Source organism: Phacochoerus africanus, chromosome 1 (assembly GCF_016906955.1).
Source record: "Phacochoerus africanus isolate WHEZ1 chromosome 1, ROS_Pafr_v1, whole genome shotgun sequence".
Classification (NCBI taxonomy): Eukaryota; Metazoa; Chordata; class Mammalia; order Artiodactyla; family Suidae; genus Phacochoerus; species Phacochoerus africanus.
Window position 1 is genome coordinate 187,211,736 of NC_062544.1, and position 26,864 is coordinate 187,238,599.

Below are 26,864 nucleotides of genomic sequence, written 5' to 3' on the forward strand. Positions count from 1 at the left end.
GACAGGGCCCTTGGAGATGATTTACCTCTACCTTCTGATTTAGAAGAAAAACTGAGGCTCAGAAGCACAGGGAAACTTGTCCTTCAGCACAGCACCACACATGGCTAATAGGTAATATGCTGTGGCAGGTGCTCCAAGGGGAAGAGGAGATTAAACCAACAAAGGCCAGACCTCACAAGCTTAGCATGTCTTTAGGGAAGGGAAAGAAAAGGCACTTTCCTTTCTTGAGCTTCAGTGGGTAAGAAATCTACACATGATACTTTACCCCAACTAGACTCCAGCTCAGAGTGAGAAACTCTGGCTAAGAAACAGGCCAAGGGCAAACATTTCCTTCAGAAGCAGAGCCAGGACAGAAACTTGAGCCTATGCCTACCACTGAATTCTGTGCCCCGGCAGTATTTGTGTGTCAGTGGGGCATTTTCACGTTTGGACCTTGCACGTGTCCAGTCCTCAGCAGCCACAACCAGTCAGTATACAAATCAAAATAAATATCACATTCTATTGAAAAGAGAGTCTAGGAGTTCCTGTTGTGGCTCAGTGATTACCGGATCTGACTAGGAACCATGAGGTTGTGGGTTCAACCCCTGGCCTTGCTCAGTGGGTTGGGGATCCTGCGTTGCTATGGCTGTGGTGTAGGCCGGCAGCTACAACTCTGATTAGACCCCTAACCTGGGAACCTCCATATGCCATGGGTGTGGCCCTAGAAAAAGACAAAAAGAAAAAAAAGAAAAAAATAAAAGAGTCTATAAATGATTAAAGTGAATAAAAAGAATTTTCTCCTTATTGTTGAACATAAAGGCTATTTCTAAATTATCACTATCATCAATAAGGTAATAAGTGAAGGAAGGTAGGTTTTAAAAGAACCACTTGTAAGGTCTTCCTTTCGGGATTTTTTTTTTTTTTTTTGGCAGAAAAAGAAGAAAAAAAAGAAAGAGACAAAGAAAGAAAGAAAAATATATACTAGTCCTACAATACTAATAATCAATAGAGTAAAAAGTTTTGTGACTGTATTTCCCTCTCTTTCAAGTTGAAAGGATAGAGAACAAAATAAATAAAAAATTAAAATAAAAAACTGGGGGAGAAAAACAAATACTCACCCTTCCCTTATTTAGTGTTTCTTGTGCTTCTAATTTGTAAACCAGAAAATCTAGAAAATAAAAAAATAGAGAAAATGAGTGTTATTTAATCACTGTGGCATTTTAGACATCTAAAGAATAAAGGAAATTTTACCTAAACTTAAAAAAATGTTTTAGGTTTAAAACAATCTACTCGGTGACTTCTATATTTATCTAGTTTTTTAATGCTTTAGAAAGAGTTAAAAGAACTATTACATAATTTTCTTAAGGTTGTGGATTTTGTATCAACAAAATACTTATCATAACCAACTGATTAAAAGTGCACTTAGAATGTATACTCTGTGATGAACTGTCCTTAAAATTAAGGAGACAAAACAAAGCACAAAGTGCACCTAAGGACATAAGTGATTTACTGCCAGCCACTAGATGGCACACTAAAATCATCCAGGACCTGAAAAGGAAATCAAGTGGTAGAAACCATTTTAAATGCTTTCTTAAAGCTTTTTTATCCACTAGATGGCTCTATAAAATCACTCTGCATTGGAAAACAAGAAAAAATCCAAATCCTATCAAAGCATTTTAATGATGTTAAATTTTTCTTCTTCACACAGGCTTAATCCAAGTTTCAGTAAAACATCCTCGCTCACACTGCCCTCCACTGTTCTCCCTCCTATCTCAGACCAAGGTAATCAGACAGAACACCTCACTTACATCTCAGGGTTTACCAGAAAATATAAATAAATAAAAATAAGAATGCAGATAACTTCAAAGCACAAGCTGTATAAAGTCCATGCTTTACAGAAAAATTCTGATAAAAATCAATAGCACTGCCTAGTACCTGTACTGAATGTTATTTTTCTAATTGAAGCAATTGGCTGTGCCAATAAAGCCTATAATCACAACAAAAACAGGTGCAGGAGTTCCCGTCGTGGCGCAGTGGTTAACGAATCCGACTAGGAACCATGAGGTTGCGGGTTCGGTCCCTGCCCTTGCTCAGTGGGTTAACGATCCGGCATTGCCGTGAGCTGTGGTGTAGGTTGCAGCATTGCCGTGAGCTGTGGTGTAGGTTGCAGACGCGGCTCGGATCCCGCGTTGCTGTGGCTCTGGCGTAGGCCGGTGGCTACAGCTCCAATTCAACCCCTAGCCTGGGAACCTCCATATGCCGTGGGAGCGGCCCAAGAAATAGCAACAACAACAACAACAACAACAACAACAAAAAAAAAGACAAAAGACAAAAAAAGGTGCAAAACTTAAAAAACATCATACAATGAGATGAAATCATTATGTTTTTTATATATATGCACACATATATATGTATGTCTATGTATAGATAAACTTTGTCATATACTAGATAATGAATGCTGTCACTTTCCTAGATATCTGTGGACAGAAGTTCCAGGTATTAGTAACATATGTAATATTTAAATGAAAAACTGTGTTATTTCTGCAGTAATACACCTAACCTATATATAAATGACCTCAAAGTAGCACAAACTGAATGAAAGATTCTAAATCCAATCTTGAGCAGGAATTATTGTGTTGCACAATGTATAGCATATTGCTTGATATCTCTTTTTCTCTTCACCTATAAAACTGACTTTGGATGACTTGAAAAATTTCTTAGCAAAAAAGTAGTAAAGCAAGTACATGATGCTTCAAAGAAGAGTGTGATAAAAACAGAATAGAAATTACGTTATTTATTTACCTTCTTTTGCTTTCTTATGTTCAAGTCTTTCCTTTTGCAAGGATTTCTCTAATCTTGATCTGTGTTCATACACAACTGGAAAAAAAGAAGTTAAAACTTATTTTCAAAGCATCAGAAATTCTAAAGTAAAATTAACATCAGTTTTCAAAAAAGGAGGAAGACGGTTTAGAGTCCTTTCACAATTAAACTTAAAATGTATGCATTTTAACTTCCACACTCCAGGTAAAAAATGGAAACAATAATAGACATAATTCTGGGCTGACTCCTATGCAGTCTGCCCGCTTTTAGAGCCAACACTCTGGGATAGCCTCCAGCTTCTCGGCCAGCTCCTTGTTCTCTGGCTTCTGGAAAGTGAGTCTCTGTGAAGTTCCTTGTCTCTGCCTGGTCGTGCATGTCTACTCTCCTGACTTCAGCCACCATCTGTCCAGCATTTACCCCCATCTATATGTCCAGCTTCCAACTCTCTCTCAGGCACTAGGAGAGTATTTCCACCCAGATATCCCATAAGTACTGCCAAGTCAACATGAGCTGTATTTGAATCAAGCTGCCTGGGTTGGTAAGCAAGCCCAGGCAGCATACTGAAGTTTGCTGAAAGACGAGGTGTATTCCCCCGTCAAGAAAAACATAGGTGAGAGAGCCACAGAGGTGAAGGAGGGAGGGACTCTCCCTACTAAAGAAGCTATGAAAGGGTCTGGGACATCTCTGCCATGGGAGGAAACCCAAGGCTAACTGGTGTGGTGCTATAGGATCTTCCTGCACTTTACCAACCCCACCTCCGGCCTACTCTCAGGAAACCAGAGTTGCCTGGTTAGTTGGGGAGACAGAACAGATGTGCAAGGGGGAAAAATAAGGGGCAGCCCCATCAGAACTCTCTCTATGTGGAGCAAACAGGAGCTGCAAGAGTTGCAGCTTCATATGTGGAGCAAACAGGAGCTGCAAGAGTTGGACAAGCTTTACCTTTAAATGAATTAACTATGTATTGTTACACTGGACTAGACCAGACATGATCCTTACTAAACCAAGATTGTGTTTATGAAAAGTTATTGAAAAAAAAAAAATTTTTTAAATCTGAGGGAAGCTTAAAAACATTGAAGTCTCTCTTAGATTTCATGTGGGGACAGAAAACCCAGCCCTGCAGAGTGGTTGGAGCAGGGGAGAGGAGGAGAGAATAAAATAAGTTTCTGATGCACCCTCGAATCCTGTTTGTTCACACTATGGTCACGTATGATTTCCTTCCCTGGCAAGCTAAGCCAAGCCTGTCAGTTGTTCTTTTACCACCTCTAGCTCCCCATGACTACCTAAGACAGAATTTAATCGTCAATCACTGACTGATGGTGTAGAATGCATATGACTGCCAACACTGCTGGCTGCCCAGAGTTGCCCCCTCCCTGTCTGCTATCTGCTTGCTGCTGAAGGATCACCTGTCCTTCCTCCACCCTTTCCCCACTACTCGCCCTGCCCCCTGCCGCCAGTTACCATCTATGGCTGTCCTCCTTCCAACATGGCCATCATCTCCAGGGTCCTGCCCCTTCTCCCAACACTGAATCTCTCATCTTGCTATCCTTTCTAAACCATTCATTCCCAGGGCTCCATCTATGACTCCCACAGCTCCCACCTCTACTCACACCTCTGCTAACTTTTCAGTCCACAACTCCTAGAATGCCTGCCATCACCCAGACTGGTATGGTGTCATCCCTAACGGCATGCCTGCCCAAACTCATCTTTCCCCTCATCTCAGCCTCCCATTAGTCATTGAAACAATTCCTGCCCCATTCCCTTTCTCCGTCTGGTTCCTATTCTATTCACCACCCTCCTCCCTACCCCAGTGGTATATATTATGAAGGAATCTAATACAACTCCACATTTACTGACTTCCTGTTATGTACGCAGCACCATATTATGAGTAGAAACGGAAAATGAATAGGCATGAGCCTTGGTCTCAAGAAGCTCTAGTCTAACACAGGAGATAGGTTAAGTAATTTTAAATAATCAGGGCATAGTGAGAGTATATTCAAGCCCAGTGAAAGAGAGGGACAGGCTCTGGATGGGAGAGGGGTGAAGGAAGAGTCTTGAGATGGCAGTCTCTTGGCTGACTTTAAGAGTGAAGAACAACTTGGTAGACTGGGGACACCAGAGGAGAAAGGCACTCCTGGAAGACATCACAGGGACAAAGGCACAGAGGTGTTGAAAGTGGACTAAAGAGAGTTGTGTTCCCGAAGGCTTAGTTGCAAGTCCAAGAAATTAGATTGTTTTCAGACATATCGGTGCATAGTATGTAAAACTCTCTCAGCCAATATTGAAAAACCTATTAAAACCAAGAGGTTCCTTGGGTTGGTACTAACACTACCATCTTGAATGACAATTGGAAGGCGGGAGGGATACAAAGATTAGTGCTATAGAACCTCACCAGGCCAAGCCCTGAACTGTGTGCTTATAGTCTTTGAGAGTTTCAGTCAAGTGCAGGAAGCTTTTAGGGAAATAGATACATTACAACCTTAGCATGATATACAGAGGCAAGAACAGGATGCCATGGGAACACCTAAGCTCCCCAGTTGGAAGGAAAACACCCCCTCATCTCCAATCCACTAGCACAAGTTCCCATAGCCTAGGTAGAAGGTCATAGGAACAGAAACATACCAGTTAACAGGAAAGCTGGGTACACTAACTGGACATATTACAGATAATTTCAGCAAGAATGTGCATCACTTTTAGAGAAGGAAAAACAGGCAAAGTAGACCAGATCTTTCTCTAATGGAACCAATGTGGTAGCAGGCATCCTGAGTCTAGGGAGCTCCTCAATGGAGGTCAGGACCATCAGAGGGAAGCAACTCCAGCCTAGCAACACCCAAGATCAAAACAACAACAAAAAACCCCAACAGTACAGTCAAGAAAACATACGTGAGGCGACCACTCACCACCCATCCCAGCTGCCTCAGATTCTAGATTATGAACCATTGTTATGGAGGGTAAGGATCGAGGAGGAAAGCTGTATTTACAAGTACAACCCTGTGAAATTCTTCTGGACTTAATAAAATATAGCAGTGATCACTCTAAACTCAAGGTGGCAAACTCAATGTTATGTGGTTCTTGTCCTCAGGTAATGAATGTCTTCGGTTTAGGAAGCAGAAGACTTATCAGGATGATTTCATCTTCGGTAAGGGCAGAGGGACCACTAGATTACACCCAGCAGAGAGGGAGTGTGGGGGCTGGGGTGTTGAGGGGAGTGTGAGAGATGCTGCTCCGTGCTTTATCCTCTTCCACTGGGATTCAGTTAGGATGATAACATGCCAACAGCTGGTCCAAAGCACCCACTGACCAAACTGAATCACACAACTGTCTGACAGTTTTATGGGCAATGGAAATTCACACATTCAACACAGTAATAGCAGTGCGTCTCAAGAGCTAGAAGATACTAGGATACATAGTTATAAATGCTCCTAAATAGCCTGAAGAGAAGCTATATAATGCCCAAAAGGAGGCAAACATGTTTGTGGATTACAGTCCACATTCAAAGGTCTTGGGGAATCTGAGACATACTCGTGAATACATAAAGCGGCGTCACTAAAAGTACAACCAAAGGCAAGAATACTATGTTTCTGCAAATGCGGCAGAAAAAAAATAATGTGGTAACAGGAACAGGGAATGTATGTAGAAACTATGAGGTAACTGTACTTACTCTGAGGTAACTCTAATTATCTTACTCTGAACTGGCCAAGCTATTATTAGAGCACCAGCTTCTAATCCTGATATATAACCTAAGAATTCAGAAATGGATTGAGGGCTGGAGAACATGGTTGAGGAGGAAAGGGAGAGAATGGAGCGGCAGTGAAGGACAAGAGCTGGAGAAGCGCTGTCTTCATCAGGCTCAGAGGAAGGAAAAAGGAAAGCAGACTGAAAAGGAGCCTCAAATGACAGGCGGAGGAAGGAAATTGCATTAAGTAAAGGAAAGTGAGGGTAGAAATTTACCCTTAGGGTTGGAAATTCTAGAAAGAAGGGGAGAAGGAAAGGGGCAGGCAGCAATTAATGTAAGGGTCAAGAGCACAGCAGTGTCTGGGTTCAAGACCCAGATCCATTCCTTATAAGGGCAAGTTGCTGAACTTCTTTGTACTTCAGTTTCCTTATATGGTGCATGAGAATAATACTAGTGCCCATCTGTTTGGGTGGATGTCAGGGCGGAATGAGTTAATATACATCAAGTGCTTCACACACTTGAAATGTGTAAGTGCTAGAAAATACTAAAATGCATTTTCACCTATCTGTGATGGCTTACAAGTGCCAGAGAATCAATCAGGTGGTTCCCTGAGCCCTTTTAACCTACAATTAAAGTCTACTAATAACAAAGTATTTCACTAAAACAGCAGTGAAATATTGATCTCGGCTTCTGTTTACTTAAAAAAAAAATAATCCCTTAAAAAGGGATGCAAAGAATCTTTCTAATAGTAAAGCCTATAAGCCTATTTTTTAATAAAAACTGAAGGACAGTAAAACAGAACAGATAGAATCTTTTGTGTTTTTGTAGCTCTTCTATAAAATTTCCCTATCAATTAAACACACCCATACACCCATAGTACTCTTAATTCTTAACATACATTCTCTAAACTTTTGAGCTGGTGATTTATCTAGATAGGTTTACTCTTTCGCTTAGAAGGAGGACTGCTAATCAATCCTTGTCAGCTATCTCTCTTTTTCTGTTTATACTCTGAAGTCAAGGGCATCAGTCAAGATGAACTCATACTGCTAGAACCTTTGCAACAAAAAGATATATAATGAATATTCTCAAAGCACCAAACAGGTTCAAGGAAAAATAAGTATAAAAATAATGGTTCAATCTTGGCATTCAAGATTGTTAATGCAGACCAGCACTGCAACAGGGATAGGATGTGAATCACAAGAACTCATGAGAAAAAGATGAAAATCCCTAATACTCATCATCTTCCCTGCTTACTGACAAGGAGTTTAATATCTTCTACGCAGTCAAGAATGGAAAGAGTTTTTATTCCCCCCTTCACACACTTAAAAGCTTAAAAACATGCCAGCTTCCTACAGCAATTTTCCATTTTAACTCTGACTTCCATTTAAAAGGCACAGAGGCTGTATGCATCCACTTGGAGTAAAATATACATCTCTGACATTTCAGGGCAAACGGATCCAAGTCAGAATTAGAAAGCAACACACTAAAATTAGACAGAGAACACTGCTAAGTGTTTTAACACCTTAAGCCAAGAGAGGGCAACATTTCTTGGGCAGAAGCATCAGCCTGTGAAATTCTGCTTTCAGTCCTGATGATAACACAAGGTTTTACTTTTATTAAAAAAGCAAGCAAACAAACAAGTCCTGGTATGAAAGTCACACATTTCAACTTGTGAAAACGTTGATTTGCCAGTATCTTTATCATTTTACAGGTGACTAAAAATGAAAATGAACAAATTTGTGCTTTGACAATTGTGGCTGAAGATCTTTAAGCAGGCCAGCAAGAGAGAGGATTAAAAAAAGGAAATTAAATTGAAATCAATATAGTTATCTCAGAACATAATACTTTTGAGGTTTTATTTTTTTAAGCCTAAAGTCACAGATACCTATTATATCTTTAAGAACAACTTTCAGTTGTGGTTCTAATTGGCCAGAGGTAGGGTGGAGGCCTGCCACCTGCCCACCCCCTCTTCTGTTGAACAAGTCAGTAATTAACATGAAGATATCATAGACACAGTTTTCCAACTAACTTTCCTTCCTAATTTCATAATTTCATCTCATAAGAGGTCTGAGAAACGATACCAAAGATCTCCTTAGAAAACAACCCACTGAAAACAAAAGACAAAAGAAGAGGAACGATTATTACCATTTTGAAGACCACACTGGATCCCTCCTCCAGCTCCTGAAAGTGGGTAAAAGTCCCCCACAGCTCTTCTTCAGTGTCTCCACCCTACTCTTTCCACAACATCACCTCGATCTCTGCCCCATCCTCACAACCCCACAAGGACCTCTCACAGGTCACTCCTAAATCGTTAGTTCCAGCTTCGGCTTCTCACCCAATTGCAGTTTTACATCTTCCAATACAATTCAACCTTTCCAGTCCGTTCAACAATTCATGGCTGAGTTATTATTTTCTTTTAAATGTTTTTATTAAAGTATAGTTGATTTACAAAGTTGCACTAATTTGTACTGTTGTACAGTGAAGTGACATATATATGTCTAGTATATATATATATAGTATCTAGTGGTATTCATATATATATATATATGAAGGAGATTGGAAGATTGGATATAGTTCCCTGTGGTATATGGTAGGACCTTATGGTTTATTCATTCTGTTTGTTTGTTTTGCTTTTTAGGACCACACCCACAGCATATGGAGGTTCCCAGGCTAGGAAGCCACAGCTGCTTGCCTACATCACAGCCACAGCAACGCAGGATCCAAGCCACGTCTGTGACCTACACCACAGCTACAGCAACTCCAGATCCTCAACCCACTGAGTGAAGCCAGAGATTGAACCGGCCACCTCATGGTTCGTAGTCGGATTCGTTTCTGCTGTGCCACAATAGGAACTCCTATTAATTCATTCCAAATGTAATAATTTGCATCTATTAATCCCAAACTCCCAGTCCAACCCACTCCCTCCTCCTCTCCCTTAGAAAACACAAGCCTGTTTTCTAAGTCTGTGAGTCTGTTTCTGTTTTGTAGACAGTTCATTTGTGCCATATTTTAGATTCCACATATAAGTGACACATATGGCATTTGTCCTTCTCTTTCTGACTTACTTCATTTAGTATCATAATCCCTAGTTGCATCCATGTTGCTACGAATGGTATTGTTTTGTTCTTTTTTATGGCTGAGTAAGTATTCCATTGTGTATATGTGCCACATCTTCTTAATCCATTCCTCTGTCGATGGACATTTAGGTTGTTTCCATGTCTTGGCTGTTATGAATGTGCTGCTATGAGCATAAGGGTGCATATGTCTTTTTGTTTTGTCCAATTATATACCCAGGAGTGGGATTGCTGGATCATATGGTAATTCCATTTTTAGTTTTCTAAGGAACCTCCATACTGTTTTCCATAGTGGTTACAGTAATTTACATTCCCAGCAACGGTGTAGGAGGGTTCCTTTTTCTTCACACCCCATGGCTGAATTATTAATGAACCCTGTCCTATAATTAGTTCCCTTTGCTAAATTACATATTCACATCCCAGCCTGGGGCAAAACCTTCCAAAAGCCTCCCATCAACATTTTGAGTGAAACCCAAAGCCCTCATGAGGCTTCATCCCACTGTCCATCCTGCTCCAGCCACAGCAGCCTCCTTGTGATCCCCTGAATACATCAGTTGTGTTTGCACCTCAGTACCTCATACTGCCTCTTCCTGGGGCTTCCACTGCTCCTTCTCCAGGTATCTGCATGACCAGCTCCCTTACTTCCCTCAGATCTTTACTAAAAAGATACCACCTCTTCCTGGACAACCCATCCAAGACTGCAGCCTGCTTCCTTCCCTCAACACTTCCAGTCTCCTCCTTCCCTTTTGTTAATTTTTCTCCTTGACTTTTAACTCTATTATATTGTTGACCATTTTTGCCCTATTTATTGCCTTTCTATACCACTAGAATATAAGCTCAGTCAGGGCAAGAATTTCTGGTTTGATTTATCTCACTGTTGTATCCATGTTACACTGAATTACAGGCACTCAATAATGAATGAGTAAATAAATGAATTATATGTGCCGCAAAGGCACCTTCCTCTTTCCTTCTCTTCTATAGCCCAAACTCTTACTACCATTTCAGTTCCAATCCCCCAGTTCCTAGTATCTAGTGGTATTCAATAATACTTGTGAAACAAATGATTGCATTTAAAAGATGCTTCATTCTCCTGCCTGCTATCCTTTAATTCCCAGCATTTTTAAACTAAATTTCCATATTTGGCTCATTAGTACTTACATATCCCAGAGAACAGACAGATAACAAAATAGAGATTAAATACAAATTTATCTATTAATGTATAAGCTCATAAGATTAGCATTACTTAAATCACAGCCTTGAAATATAGAAGCTTTCAGAATACTGAGAGGAAAAAAGGACAGTCTGATTAGGTATTTTTCTACTGCATGGCAATTGCAGTATTTTTTTACTGCACAATAAAGTTCCTATTATAGTTCATACAAGCCTCTATTTTTAAGTTTGCTAATGCATATGGTTTATGAAGTTGTTTATGGAAATTTTAACCATGATTTGAATTGGTGCTTAACTCCTTTCCTATTTTGGATGAAACTATACCCAGGTTTTCCCTCATGATACTATCTAATTGAGATTTGTTTTTTTCAAACAAATATTACATTAGTTGACTTAAGATATATGTTATCACACAAGTCTTCTTCTTAGCATTCTTTAAGTAATGAGCTACTAATAATCATCCTTTTTTTTTTTTTAGGGCCGCACCCATGGCATATGGAAGCTCCCAGGCTAGGGATCGAATCAGAGCTACAGCTGCCAGCCTACACCATAGATAGCCACAGCAGCATGGGATCCGAGCAGTGTTTGTGACCTACACCACAGCTCACAACCCACAGAGCCCGGCCAGAGATTGAACCTACATCTTCATGGATTCTAGTTGAATTCATTTCCACTGCACCACAATAGGAATTCACAATAATCGTTCTTATTATTAGGTGAAATTTATTCACGCCTCATGAAATAATTCTTCTCTTAGCTAGTTAAGAGTCATTATAGCCCAGCAGTATTCCAGGCACCTTGGGAGACACTGAAGTATAGGATTTACTTTTATAAAAACTTGTAATCAATAAATTTGGGTTGTGAGAAGAGGCAAAGGCAGGTGAAACACTAAGAAGATAGTGAGAGAGCAGCAAAGTTTAGGTGATCCAGGGTGATTTTTACACACAATCTAAGCCAGCAGATTTTTATACATAATCTCTTTGTAAACTAAGAGGAATATCAGCCTCCTGTCCCATGAAAATGTGGGACTACACAATGTAAAAGTTACATTCTCAAAGATAAAAATAAGTACATATGCGTATATATGAGAAACTTACAAACTCATAGTAACAGAAGTATTTTTTTGGAAATTCAGATGTATATAAATAGATCCTCTAGAGTAATATTCTTATCTAGCATTCAGATTTCATCTAGATGGCACCATAGTATTTCAGGAAAGAATGCATGAGAGAGAGAAGGAGGATTAGGTTTCTGGTCATCTAAAATTGATGTAAGGATGTATAAGAATACTTGTCAGATAAAATAAAATATACAACAGCACATTGGTTTTATAGTGCATAAACATTTTTTTATAATGCATAAACTCTTTAAAATCTATGTGCTTGAACCAAACATAAAAGACAGTTAATCTTTTAATGATCTGATTTCTTCATAAAAACCTGCCTCCATAGACATTTCAAGTAATGGTAACAAAGAGGGAAAAACCTAAAATTCAGTATTCAGGTATCAACCCCTAAGAGGTTCTTGCATTGCATAAACCTGTACTGCAGAGAATACCCACAATTCAGGGAGGAAGAACTGGGCTGCAATGGGCTTCTCCTTCAAATCAGTGCAGTAGCATACCAGCAACCCCATCTTCATCCAAACCCCCAGTGCAGTGTCAGGTTTTCACTTGAAAATGTGAACACATACAACATATCTTGGAAAAGGGTTCATAAAAATCTGGCTTATCACAAGATGGTGTGTAAGGTCTCTTATCTATTGCATCCTGAATACTTCATTCACCAAGTCAAATGAATATTCACTGAGCATTTACTATACACCAGGCATTGTTCTGACATTTGGGAATACATCTGAGCACAAGAGTCAAAAATATCTGCCTTTGGGGAGCTCATATTCTGCAGAGAGACATAAGTGATAAACATAATTAATAGTATATTAGAAGTTAGTGGGCACCACGGGGTTAAAAAGAACGGAGTAAAAGAGATTGGAGTGGTGGGAATGATGGGTCAGGTTTCACTTTAAATAGGGTGGTCAAGACCGAATTCACTGGGAAAGAGACTTTTGTGCTGCAACTTGAAAAAAAGTAAAGGATTTAGTTCACCGACACCTCAGGGTAAGTGTTTCAGATAGAAGCAACGGGCAATGCAAAAGCCCTAAGGTGGGTGCAAGCATTCCTGGGATGTTCTAAGAAAAGCAGGGAGGCCAGAACAGCTGCGGCAGAGTGAACCTAGAAGGTCAAAGGGTGAAGGCAGGGGGTGGGGAGAGATGGTGACAGGCCTTGCGGGACCTCGTGAAGACTTGGCTTTTTCTCTGAGAGAAATGGTGAGCCACTGGCGCATTCTGAGCAGTAACATGTGATGTGGACTGAGAATTTCAAATAACAATCACTCTGAGCACATGGATGTAAGGTGCAAACAGGAAAGCTAGTTAGCAGTAGGCTTCTGCAGTTATCCAGGCCCAAGTGTCACAACAGAATAAGACCACGTGCAAGCTGCAGCTGATTCTGCATGTAAATTGAAGGTAAAACCAGGCCACGTAATCAGCTGAGATGAGTAAGGCCACTGTGGACTAGGTGAAGAGCAGGAATAAGCCTTTATGGACTGCAGAGTGATTTACTCAGCCTGCAGGAGTTCATCTAGATTCCCGAAGGCAACTGGGTGGATGTGTCCTTCCAATGGAGGACGGACAGAACAATCCAGGCAGTGGACAGAGATGTGTAAGGGCACTAAGGCAAGAAGAAAAACCATCTGTTTGTAGTATTCCTCAAACTTCCCTAAAGGTAAGAATAACCTGGAGTGCCTGTTCACAGCACAGATTCTGGGGGCTCAACCTATATCTACGGAATCAGAATTTCCAGGGAAGAGGCTTGATAATCTGAACATTTAGCAAGTGTGCCCTAGCACTCACCCAACTCCTGCTCCTCATGAACTTTCAAAGGGGAGTTCTGGAAACACTGTTTAGCGGAGGGGCAATAGGAAGGTCGGTAATTAGGGTGGGGAGAGAATGAATGGGATAGGGCTGCAAATGGCCTGGTCAGATTCTGTGTATAAAAAAAATAACTTTACGGGGAGTAGGGAAGACAGAGTGGAGAAGCTGAGAGATAGTAGAGGTTGAAGGATAGTTAAGAGGTCACTTCAATAACCTAAAACAAAGGAACACGAAGGTCAGACTTCCATATTGCTCAAATATAAGATGATCTCCAATTTAACCAATAAGACAATCCGATTTTAAAAAGCTGATTTTTTTTTCCAACTGGACTATACAAAATTTAAGAGAAGATGAGTGGGAAGTGAAAAAGAACATGAAGAGACACTTAAAGATATCCAAATGGCGATTAAATATATGAAAAAGTGGTCAATTAGATTAGTTATTAGGGAAATTAAATTAAAATCATAATGTAACATCATGGTTCTGCCATCACGATGGCTAAAATGTTTAAATGATGAACTAATAAGAATGTGGAGGAAGGAACTCTCCTACTTTGCTGATGGGTGTGTGGCTTGGTGCAATCATTTCAGAAAACAGACAGCATCTGCCAGAACTGATGAGGGGTACCTGAGTGTGCATAAATCCCATTCCCTCATAGGTACACAACCAAATGCCTGACATTTAGTCACCAGAAGTCACAAAGGAGAGTCTTAAGAACAATACTTTTTACAACCCTCCCTAACTGAAAACAACACAAACAGTTATCATAGTGGAATGGATAAGTTGTGGTTATTCACAAAAGGAAATACCACTCAGCAACATGGGCTAACTAAATGTAACAACACATGTGAGTTTCAAAAACATACTGTTGAAGGAAGACGCTAGACAGCACTTACTCAATGAGTCTACTCATGGCAAGTTCAAAAACAAGCAAAGCTAGTCCATGGTAAGAGCATGCAGGAGCCTGTTCACACTGAGGGTGTGGCAGTGGGAGGCGAGTGGCCAGGCAGTTCTTGGAAGAGCAGGAGGGTGCATTTTGGGTGTCGGTAATGTTCTGATTCCTGGTCTGAGTGCTGGCCACACTGCCTGCTATGCGAAAATTCACTGAGCTATCTACTTAGGGTTTGTATACTTTTCTGAATGTGTAGGTGTTTATATAAGATCACCATCCCTGTTATTTTCAGTGACATAAGTGAAATTAATACTGAAATATAAAACATTTAGATAAGTCACTTTTTTCCTTCATTCATATCTCCCCAAACACTTTGACTCAAATTCTTCAAAGGCATGACTGACATCTATATCTGCATCACTTCAGGTCAGGTATTGAGCCCTTTGACAGTTTGCTGAAGCATACCCATCTTCACTGGAGATAAAGCATTTGTGGAATCTCTGATGCTATCACTGGAAATGGCCTAAGTTACAGATACTTGGTAAAAATTAGGATAGCTGACATTTCGTCTTGTGGGTGCTGATTCATGCTTTTGGTAACCCTAACTCCTGAGTGTATTAGAGGGTGTTCTTTTGTTTTGTTTTTGCTAAGGGGCTGGTAGTGAAAAGCGCTATTTATATTTTGCATTTGTAATTGTGAAGGCACATCCTGGGAATACATAACCACACTGTGTTAAATGCTGCTACATCCTTTAAAAGAAAAAAGATTTTGTCAGGTGCCCTCCATAAATATCTAACCGCATTAAACAAGGTCATTTTGGGCCAATGCATCTTCCTCACATAGTGCTCTGCTGTTTAAAATAAAGCAGTTGGGAAAGCACCCAGAAATAGCAGAGGCTTTGTATTCACTCCAATACAAGGATACCCCTTCTTTTTGGGGGAGTGGTTTTGCAGGGTGAAGGGAATCTTGCCTTATAATATTTAAGTATATGTAGTAATTATTGACAAAGGGAGAGGAATGCACAGAAGAAAAATATATTTAGGAAATAAATGCTAAATGCCTGAGTGACGGACTCAAGACGCATTATGAAAGTGGACCCAAAGCTAGTGCCAAGATTTCTGGCATATACTTCTGTGTGAAAGGAGAGTCCAGGGCCAAGGAGAACAGTGGGGGCTAAGAGGGTACATCCCACATCCCACATGTTTAATATCTTATTAGGGACACCAAGATAGTGTGGGGAAGTGTGAAGAGTAATCTAAGAGGCATTTAAGTTGCTGGCAGCTAGAAGGTCATTCCTAGGAAGGTCTATTTCGCTATCACTTACAAGCCTAAGAAGACCCATCTCAAGGACCCCTATAAGGTAAACCCCAGCCTATGCTCTACAGCCACTTCTTACTCTTCCTGGCATTTGCTGTCCCACAACCACACTGCTTAACTCCTTATACCAGTTACCACTGAGGGGACCTAAAAAGATAAGAGACTGTGTGGACAAAGTCAGCACCAAATGTCTAAAACCTGCTTCACCAGTTTGACTGGAATTCTTAGTGATACTCTACATTCTCTTTCCATTTTTGGACATTTTAAGCTCTCCCTTGAGACAGGAGTAAAATTAAGCATAATTTCTTTTCTTTCCTCATGTTAGAACAATGAGTATTTTCCTGAAGGTTTTCTAAGAAGATCACATGTGGCTCTGAATAAGAGTATCTCCGGCCCTGAGATACTGGGCACTACCCTGAGATACTGGGCACTGCCTGATTTGGAGCAGGGGTTATGTTTTAATCACTACTCACTGCATAGTATGCAAAAGCCCATGAGAACAGAAGGCTGAGATCACTGGGTGAGATCCTCGAAGTTCAGATAAAAACATTATCCTTTCTTCATCCTTTAAGAAAGGGTATATTACTTATCAGGACATGTGAAGTGTAGGGGGACAGCGGGAGATTTTTGATGAGATGTGACGTGAGGAGGATATAGAGGGGTTTTTGAAATTCTAATGAATAGACCTCATCATGTAAACCCAGTCATCCACGATGTGAAACATAACACGTGAGATCAGTGTCTCCCTTCACCATGGTCCCTGGAGGCCTCTCCAGGCAGTCTGGATGCCCATGTCTATCTTCCCACGGGGCCCTAAGGGAATTTCTATCTACTGCTATTTTCTGTACAGATATGTCACCTACCACTTTGTGGAACTACTTACGAGAGTATCAATCAGTGATTTTACAAATCAGTGCACATTGTCACCTAACGTTGAGTCTGGTACAAGGTGGGTACCTGCTTACAGTTTATTAAATGATTGAACCAAGCCAATCATCACATGAGGATAACAATGTACTCTTCATATTGACTATTTCATAAAATTTACAAATAAAACATGTAACTGGTTACATATCAAGATAGATTTCTAAGAGCCCAGTTTTAAGAACCTTTAAATTTGATATAGCTAACCTATACCAATATAAACATAGGAATTCATTGGCAACATTTAAAGTTTCTCTATGAAGGAGAGAGACAATATATATCTATATTGTTTCAATTAACAAATACATGTGGCTTTTTGAAAGCATAGCAAAACCAATAGACTGTATAAAGATCTGTAGAAAGATGCATGACTGGATGCTAAAAGAAAGAAAAACATCTTTGATGATGTCAGCATTCTACTTAAGAGTTAGTCTTTCCTTTTTTCTTTCTAACCCATTCCATAGTTGGTATTCATATTAAATCCACTGGAAGTAACTTAAGTAGGACTGGAAGAAGAAAAAAAAGAGAAAGTCTCACAGAGGAAATAGAAACAGATAAAGCCAAAATGTAATTTAACGAGAATTTTTCGAGTAATGTTAGGGATAATAACACTGGCCTGAGCCAAGATTCCTGAGCTCCATGCTACAAGACACTACCAGTCAGTCCTGTGCTCACACTTAAGAAACTTCCCCTTTTGAATTCAATTTCCTTAGCAATAAAATGAAGTAGTTGGACATTTGAGTCACCAAGGTCCTTCCAATGCTAAAACTCTAAATATGCATATTTAAAGCAAAGAAGAAGAGTAAGTGGCATCAGCAACATATTAATCATTTCAATTTGGTTTTGAATATTCTCAGTAAAATAAATTTGAATAAGAGATGAAAGATCCAGTTTTGCAGAATGCTGAGGAAGGCTCTGATATTTTAGGAAAAGAGTTTTGACAAAATAATACTATTTTGTATTTATCTCTCATCTATGACATTCCTTTTTTATTACTTAATGAATTTTATTACATTTAGGTGTACAGCAATCATCACAACCAAATTTCCATTCCAAACCCTCAGTGCATTCCCCCACCCCACCCCAGCCTGTCTCATCTATGACTTTCAATAAGCTGAAAACTATTATATATAAACTAAAGCCCTGGGTCACATGGTGTCCAGTAGCATGGCTTGCCTTTTCCGTAAGTATCACTCTAAAAAATTACAGGCACACTATCCTTCTCTGATGCAGTAAAGTACATACAACTGGTACTTTGATTGCAAATGGGTCTAAGGGACACTCTTACTGCTGTGTTTTTTCCCCTGCCTAATACATGTTTCAGTTTGCTCTCCCCATAATGACTCTCCTCTCTCACATACTGGGGAATAACCAAGCATATTTGGTCAATAGCCTGGATCCAGAAGTGGGAGAGTGCAAATGTCAGGTGTTCTTTGGAGTAAGATTTCTGCTCCTGCCTACTTGCACATATCTGCAGGCACCATTTCATGGTGGAACAGGCCAAAGGCTAGAAGTCCAGAGGTTTGGGTTTAATTTTTAATCTGAAGAGGACTTATTTAATGTCATATGGTTCATCACTGATAAAATAAAAGGGCTTGGATACTGATTTCTAAGACTTCTTCTAGCTCTAAAATTCTCTGATTCTCTGATGTGGTTTAACAGGCAAAGATACAGAATCAGAACCGTGTAATGACCTGGATAAATGTGTAAGATCTTATAGCATAATAGCGATGTTCAGAAAGAGTGCTGGCTTGACTAGAATAGGGTGGCCCAGCGGGGCTATAAAGGACCACAAGAGGAGGTGCAACATCTTTTTTGGCTGAACGGCTTAAGTCCCTTTTCTTCTGCAAAGTATCTGAAAATGATTAAAATTATTTTGACAGCTGCAAGTAATTGGGAAGTGGGTAAAAACAGGAAGTTCAGGCACAGAAAAACCTCACTGGTTTCAGATTCAATTGACTCAATATTTATAGTAATTTGGACATGAGTAGCTGATGTTTATTTTTATTCTACATTTTGATTTTTAAACAATATAGAATAAAATTAATTATAACCATAGCTTAAAACAAGATTCATTAGTACACTAGACACTTTACCTCTGATGTTATTTCTCCACTGACAAAGTGTAAATCAGAATTTCTCAGGAAGAGCAAACACTTATTTCACTAAAGACCTCAGTTCTATTACCTCAGGTTATTACCCTGTAGATAAACCTGTCACTAAGAGGTTAAATGCATTTGCAGATGAGTGTTCATATATTCAGAAGGAAAAAGTGTCCTTTAAAACTCACTTTGGTAGCAATCATCATAAACTATGCTTTTATAGTCCTTTACCATTTATATACAAAGAGCTTTTACACCCAATTCACCTGTAATTTGTGGGGGAATAGGGTGCTAATTAGAAATTACTCCTATCTAGTCATTAGAAGATCCGTGACCTTTCTTTAGCCATTGGCTCATCTTACATGTACAGGACGGAAAAAGGGTGTTTCCTTAGGAAGTATTAGACTTTTTGAGATTTAATGTGGTCTTATTCCACCATTCTGAACTTCTGGGAAGATACTTCCTAAGAAAAGGAATCCATGTATTATTGTAATTTTGTGATTGTCATTTGAGAGATTGAGAAAGAAAGGAAATTACCATCTTTAAATTTACCTTTAAATCATTGATACACCTCACCTGCCACCCCACTATAAAGCTGTATGAATCTCAGTATATAGATAAAAGAAAGGTTTTTTGTGTGATTACTGCTAAATATGAATTATCATAGGAGAACTGGGACAATTTTTTGTTAATATCCATGCTTGGGTCTTTCATCTTTGCTTTAGAATCTTGAGAACTCACTAGTTGAATTTTTTAACATTTTTAAGAACCCTCTTTTCAGTTCTACTTTAATAAAGATAATTTTGTGCTACTTTGTTACTTACTCGATGGCAGAATAAAAACTACAGTACTACAGTACAAGTAGCCTATCTCTTCAACACCACAAATTTATGAATTAGGGATTGTATCCTTTGATCCAAAACAGTAAACCTAGAAATACACATTAGGTAGTTACTTCAATAAATACATCATTAGTAGTATATGAAAGCAAACAAACAGACAAAAAAATAGCATTAAATAGTTACTACAACTTTTCTTCTTCTTTTTTTTTTTTTTTTGCTATTTTAGGGCCACACCCGCAGCATATGGAGGTTCCCAGGCTAGTGGTCCAATTGGAGCTGTAGTTGCCAGCCTGTATCACAGCCACAGCAACATGGGATCTGAGCCACGTCTGCAACCTACGCCACAGCTCATGGCAACAGTGGATCCTTAACCCACCTAGCAAGGCCAGGAATCAAACCCGCATCCTTGGAGATCCTAGTTGGGTTCATTAAATGCTGAGCCACGAAGGGAACTCCAACAGCTTTTCTTCTGAGGCTACCAACACACATACACACACACACACACACACACACACACACTGTTTAAAAAAAAAACTAAACCAAACCAAAAGAAACAACAACAAAAAACCCCTCTAATCTAAACATCTAAACATAGCTGCTGGTGAACTGACAAGAACTCAGTAAATTATCCCCATACTACATGCATCACAAAAAACAACACAGGCATTTGAGGGGGAAGAAAAGGTCAGGACTCGTAAAAAAAAAAAAAATTCCTGTAAGGTCAAAAGGACAGTTTTACATTATCAATATGCAAAATATACATGATATTTATCTGAGATGCAAAAAAAGGGAGTGTTTCCATCATCTTGTCTTTCACAGTTTCATGAACTTGAAAAGAACATAAATGAAATCTAACAGGAGTATATTAATATTATCTGGCCTGGTGTTTCACTCAGAATATACAAAAATAATTTTATAATTCTTTATCTCTATAACTAAAAAATAAAAGATGTTATGAGCTTAATTTCTCATTCTAAATTAAAATGAGATTATAAAATATCACTATAAATGATATATATCTATTGAAAACATATCTGATAATACCACACAAAAGAACTGAAATAATGGTCACAAAATTTTCCTTACAGTCAATCATCAGAAATTAAACTATATAAGATAAAAACAAATATTAATAATTCACAGACGTGTTATTCTGTAGGCTTATGTTCCTTATTGCAATAGAAAAACCTGAAAGCAAACCAACAAAAAATTACTAAGATTAAATCTTTTCTTTCAGAGTTCTCATCATGGCTCAGCGGAAACAAATCTGACTGGCATCCATGAGGATGCAGGTTCAATTCCTGGCCTTGCTCAGTGGGTTAAGGATCCAGCGTTGCCAAGAGCTGTGGTATAGGTTGCAGACGCGGCTCGGATCCTGTGTTGCTGTGGCTGTGGTGTAGGCCAGCTGCTATAGCTTCAATTCAACCCCTAGCCTGGGAATCTCCATATGCCTCGGGTATAGCCCTAAAAACTAAAACAAACAAACAAAAAAAAGCTTTCTATACTCCAAGTCAGAATATAAAGTGGAAAAAAAAAATCTCTTAAAATTTGGCTTCTGAATGGTTCTATTTTTCAGAGAAACTTTCCCCCTGAATTTTGAAAGTAGGTACCTGATTTACTCTGTTACATATCAAGTTCTTGCAGAATTAAAAAAACTTTTAAAAATAATCTGTTATTGGAGTTCCCGTCGTGGATTAGTGGTTAACGAATCTCACTAGGAACGATGAGGTTGTGGGTTCGATCCCTAGGGTTCAATTAGACCCCTAGCCTGGATACCTCCACATGCCGCAGAAGCGGCCCTAGAAATGGCAAAAAAAATAATAATAATCATCTATTATTTTTTTCTGTTTCCCTAATAAGATACTGCAATGTTGATTAAGTAAAGAACAGATTTTTTTTTTTAAGCCATAAAGGAAAGATTGATTTTTGGTTTTCATCCGTTTTTAAGTTATTTCTCTTAATATGAATCAAGGAGAAATATGAATCAAAGAGAATACAAATTTAAACAGGTTTTTAAAAATGCAAAAAGCCAAAGAAAATAACTGTACATCTATTTGCCTTTGATTCTGTAAATAAAAAATAAACACTGAAATTTTAGAGATTTCTCTGATTGTTAAGGAATATGACTTTTTCTTTTGTTTCTTAAAATTTTTCTGCACTTTCCTAATGTCTACACAAACTACTCTTAACTAAGTTTATATCATAATAATCAATTATGCTGATGTTCATTTTATCATAACTAAGTGGAATTTTTTATTTTATTTTACTCATGTTCTAGCAGAAAGGGAAAGATCAAAATCTACTGATGATTTCAAGGAATTTCAAGGAACAGTATACATTCAGTTGAATCTTCTTCGTACCTGATCTACATTTCCAGTACTAAAAGCGAATTGTTGTTTCTAATGATGACCATGCTTAACAACGAAGTAAAGCAATTAATGCAATTTGGAATGCTTTTCAATAACATAACTTGAAAAAAAAAAAAGTATTTTCTTTAATTGATTTCTCTTCCTTTTACCAGAAAAAAACTTGGCACAGACTTTCAATGCAACTTCAAATTAAATAGAATGACTTAAATACAGAGACCAGAAGCCATGCGGTTAGAGAAGGTAATAAGTTTTCTATTTAACATTGACAACTAAATTCATGAGAATATTAATTTCCTGACCATTCCACTTAATTGAGTTTTACTCTTTGATGTTCATAGTCTCTAACTGAAATGAATTAACAACTGAAGCAGCAGGCTTTCAAAGATCATTCCAAAATATAATTCGTGAGAGAAATAAAAATATCTTTTAAAAAATCATGTCTTTTATATGCTAAACTTACTTTTCCTAATGGAGATATTAAAAAGGTGTCATTAGAGCTTTATATCCTGGCAATTTTTATTTTCTAAGTTGGTGTCTTATACAAACTTCAGAGAGCAAGGATAATCCTTATTTGAGCAGGCAGTGAAACAGGCTGAGTGTCTAGGTAACCTGTCAAAGGTCATCCAAGTGTTTAATTACAGAGTCCACATTTGAACCCAGGTTTGCACTCATTCCACATTCTAGCAAAGTGTATAGTTCTGGCATTTCTTGAGGTGGGTTTCATATTATGGCTTCATTAGTCTCTGATGTCATCTTCTACCTCATCAAATACAGATTCAAAGGATCTCTAAAATACTTTATAAAACTCCAAATGAATTATTTTTAGTGTTCTCTTCCAATAATATAATTAATCAATAATTGCCTGTTTTCAATTCATAGAAACCACCTTCACTTTCATTAGGGTTATTAAGTAATTTAAAGAAAAAAACAGAAGAAACATTTTCTATGACTGGCCTAGATTGAAGCATAGGGCTTTATAACTTGAAAGGGAAAGCTAATTTATTCAGAGTAACACCTTTCTGATTAAAGATTAAATCCACATTCTGAAAAAACTGAAGTCATAGAGTTCTCCTAACTTTTTTACATTTAATAAGTTTACTCCTATTAGTGAGTGGAAGTTTTCTAACTAGATTATTAAATCTACTTTTAAGATTAGTCTTAACAACAACAAAAAAAAACAAACTGTGAGGATAGCAGCTTTCTTTCTATCCTACAGGACAGGAGCTGGCATTACAGACTTAAAGTGGACCCAGAAAATGGTTCCTGGGGCATGTCTGTCCCCCACAGCTTACAGCAGTGGCACAAATTGCAGTCTGACCTAATGAAGGCTTCCAGTTCCCATCATTCGTTTCTCCAGGTACTGGCACACCTGGAGGAAAGGGGACTTGGTGCTAAATCAGAAGGAAAACTGAATTTAGGGTTGGCAGATTTTCATTCAAATTCCTTTTCTCATTTACTACTTTTGTTATTCTGAACACAATTTTTCTGAACTCATTCTTCTAATCCATGATCTAAATATTAGGGCCTGCTCCCATGTATAGCACAGAATAGATAATCAATGAATTTCAGCTGAATTTGAAACAAGACAAAGAGCAGAATCTTGGCAGGACCTCAAGGTATGAAAAATGAATAAATACAAGAAATGCAATACCCAGAAGAGAGCCATCTGGAGTGAAGAAACTGACCAAGGTGAGAAGTTCTTGAAGGTAGGTAGCAACCAGCCCAAGAGGAAAAAAAAAAGGTAACATGGCAAATGAGCTTCTCTTGGGGGTGCACCAGAAAATCCAGTAAGCCAGCAGAGGACCTGTTTTGCTTGATAACTAGAAAAGAATGCTCACTTCACTAATTATGCTGCTGAATGAGTCATAAGGGTGGGTAAAATGAGAAAATATGTAAGGGAGTGGAAAAATATAAGTAATTACATGGATGTCGTACAGCTTATTTTAATTAAAAAATTCTTTGCTCTGAATGTTTTGTTAACTTTGCGTATGTAGGAATTGATACATTCCCTCCAATGAAACCCCCACAGTCTTTTTCTTCTCAAGAGCTGAGCTGCCCCTGAGTTGCACTGTAGTAAACCCCAGGTGGTAGGGCATGAAGCCCATTCAACATGATGGGCTGACTGGGGAAGGAGGAGAGGACAGAAAAAAAATCCATGCCAGGTAACATTCTAGGCCTTTAACATTTACTCTTTTCACCAACACTATAAGGAAGATATGATTAAAAAAAAAAAATTAGGCTCAGAAAGATTCAACAACTTGCAAAGGATGTAAAATTGAAATTTGGCAGATCTATGTGTCCATTCAGCTTCAAAGTCAACTATGATATATTGAACAGAGACAAAAAGTTCAACATAAAACCTATGTAAAATAACAACCTATTAAGAGAAGTTATTAAAACACAAGCGAGTACCAGAAAGATGGAAAAATGAACCACAAATAGCTATACTAAAAATATGATTATTAACATAATTACTTGAAAACTTTTTTTTCAGAGTGTCATTTATTCTTATTATACATAATATTCAAGTTTGGTTATTAGGCTTTCAAGTCCACACTAAAATTAGATGAACTAACTTAAGGAGAGGGGACAGAATGACCACCCTAGGAAGCTGGTAATCGTGAAGAATACTGAAGCCTGCCAGCAACCACAGGAGCAAGTTTGGAAGTGGATCCTCCTGCAGCCCAGCCAACACATTGAGTACAACCTCATGAGAGACCCTGGCCCAGAACTATATAGCTAAGTTGCTCCTGGATTCATGACCCTCAGGAAACTGTGTGAAACAGTTCATGTTTATATATGTTTGTTGTGTGAAGGTGCTAAGTGTAGGGGTAATTTGTTATGCAGCAATAGCTAGCTAATACTGCTGCCTTTGTAGAAGCTGACATCTGAACTTAGGCCTGAATAAAAAGAAGTCAGTCAATAATGAAACGATCTCAGCAAAGAAGGTTCCAGGTAGAGAGAAGAGCTGATATAAAGACTCTGAGAAGGGTGTGAGCTTGTGGTGTCATTGCAACAGCTAAAAGGACCATGTGGTTGTTATCTTGTTGGTGAAGCACAACAACATTGTAAAGTGAAATTTTCCTTTAAAGAGAGATGAGAAATAGCATTACCTAACTTACGTTTTATAAAGAATAATCTTTATAAACTATGGAGCTACTCTGTGGGCGATCAGGGTGGAAGCAAGAAAACCAGGTAGAAACCTACTGAAATTAGCATAGTTGAGAGATGACAGTGAATCAGAATAGGATGCTAGAAATAGAAATACTATAGATTAGTAAGAAGATTCAGGATATGTATTTTGAAAGTAGAGTCAACACAACTATATAAAAAGTATTCAACACCATGCCAACAAGTTTTTGAGTGACCTAAATAACATCAGAACAGACTTAGAAAGAGGGGAAATTAGATATGATCAAATGAGACACAACTCAAAATTCAAGACATAATTCTAGGATAGTTAAAAATCATAATCTTTTGAAGTTAAAATGCTGTGGGGCCAGGTGAGACTCTCCCTTTTACAAAATAATTAAGCAATCAGCTGATGTGTTCTTTGGTATCTGTTCTGACTGGAGTCAACTAGATTGTTTTAGAAAGAAGTATTTAAGCAATCAACTAGCAGAGTTAAAAAAATTAAGTAATAAAACAGAGATGAAGAAGACCAAAAACAAAGCCAGATTTTCTTTCCGCATCAACATATTTCTAGAGGAACAAAGTTAATGACAAGAAGTATTTAAGTAAAAGAACAAATACATGGTAACTGGCCAATTATTCACTGGTTTCATAGAGTATTAGAGTTTCACTTGCTTGGACTTAACAAGAATCTACATGTTCCTACTCTAAAAATTTTCAGAGCAGGTATTATTCACAAGAAGTATAGAAATGAACATGTTGAAAAAAAACCCTGCTTCTTCTTACTGTTTCTTCTATTGTTTGCACAAAAAGCTTGTCAAAACAACTCATAGGATATAGCCATTTCCAAATCAAGGCCTTATTTGTGTACCTAGGAACCAGCCTTCAGCCTCCCTATTTGTTTTTGTAAAATTTTCTGATATTCTCAAGCTGAGACATGAAAAATCAAGCTTTAAAAAGTAGATATATAAACAAATTGCTATTAGTATTATCTTACTAAAGAAGACCAAGATAATACTTAACTGACTGGTCACATACACACATATATATATATAGTCATACATAATATTACATTAAATGGAATGAATAAATATGCCACTTGAAAAATAAGGGTGTTTTAAAGAAATGCTTAAAATTAGACAAGTCTTTAAAAAAAACCCAGAAAAACAGACAAAAAGACTGGACATCTGTCTCTTTAAATTTTTCAAAGTCTTTTCCCAAGGCCTTGGGGATTAAAATATATAGTTGCCATAGTAGGTGCTTGAACCTTCAAGTAAATACTGAAGATGTAACTCTTCATATAATTTCTTAAAAAGAAAATCCCAGTGAATATATAATGAAATTTTTTAATGCCAACCATGGCATACATCTATGAAAAGTCTACAAAAAAATTTAAATGTCCAAGTCTCTCCATGGGTCCAAGTTCTAAATTATTCTCATTTTTTCCACCCACATAAATTACTGTATGAAATTAAATCCTATATTTTATCACATCTACTTTTGCTGCTAAAATCAGCATATCAAATGCTGAAATACTTCAGTAGAGAAGTTCTCTTATTCCATGTCATTGAAAGAGTGGTCATAAAAATCCAACAAAAAAGCCTTTAGCTATAAAGGATACTTCATTTACCTTCTATTT

General features: G+C 38.2%; 1 protein-coding gene across 4 annotated transcripts in view; it reads right to left on the reverse strand.

The window, feature by feature from the left end:
* GOLIM4 (golgi integral membrane protein 4) overlaps positions 1-26,864 on the reverse strand; it is a 78,531-nt gene that overhangs the window by 35,381 nt on the left and 16,286 nt on the right. For all 4 annotated transcript variants that reach the window (XM_047785990.1, XM_047785982.1, XM_047785972.1 and 1 more), the window contains exons 2-3: positions 2,782-2,856; positions 1,098-1,147 (exon numbers count right to left, since the gene is read on the reverse strand). In XM_047785990.1, the coding sequence (XP_047641946.1) occupies positions 1,098-1,147; positions 2,782-2,856 (125 nt within the window). The remainder of the gene's footprint in view (positions 1-1,097; positions 1,148-2,781; positions 2,857-26,864) is intronic.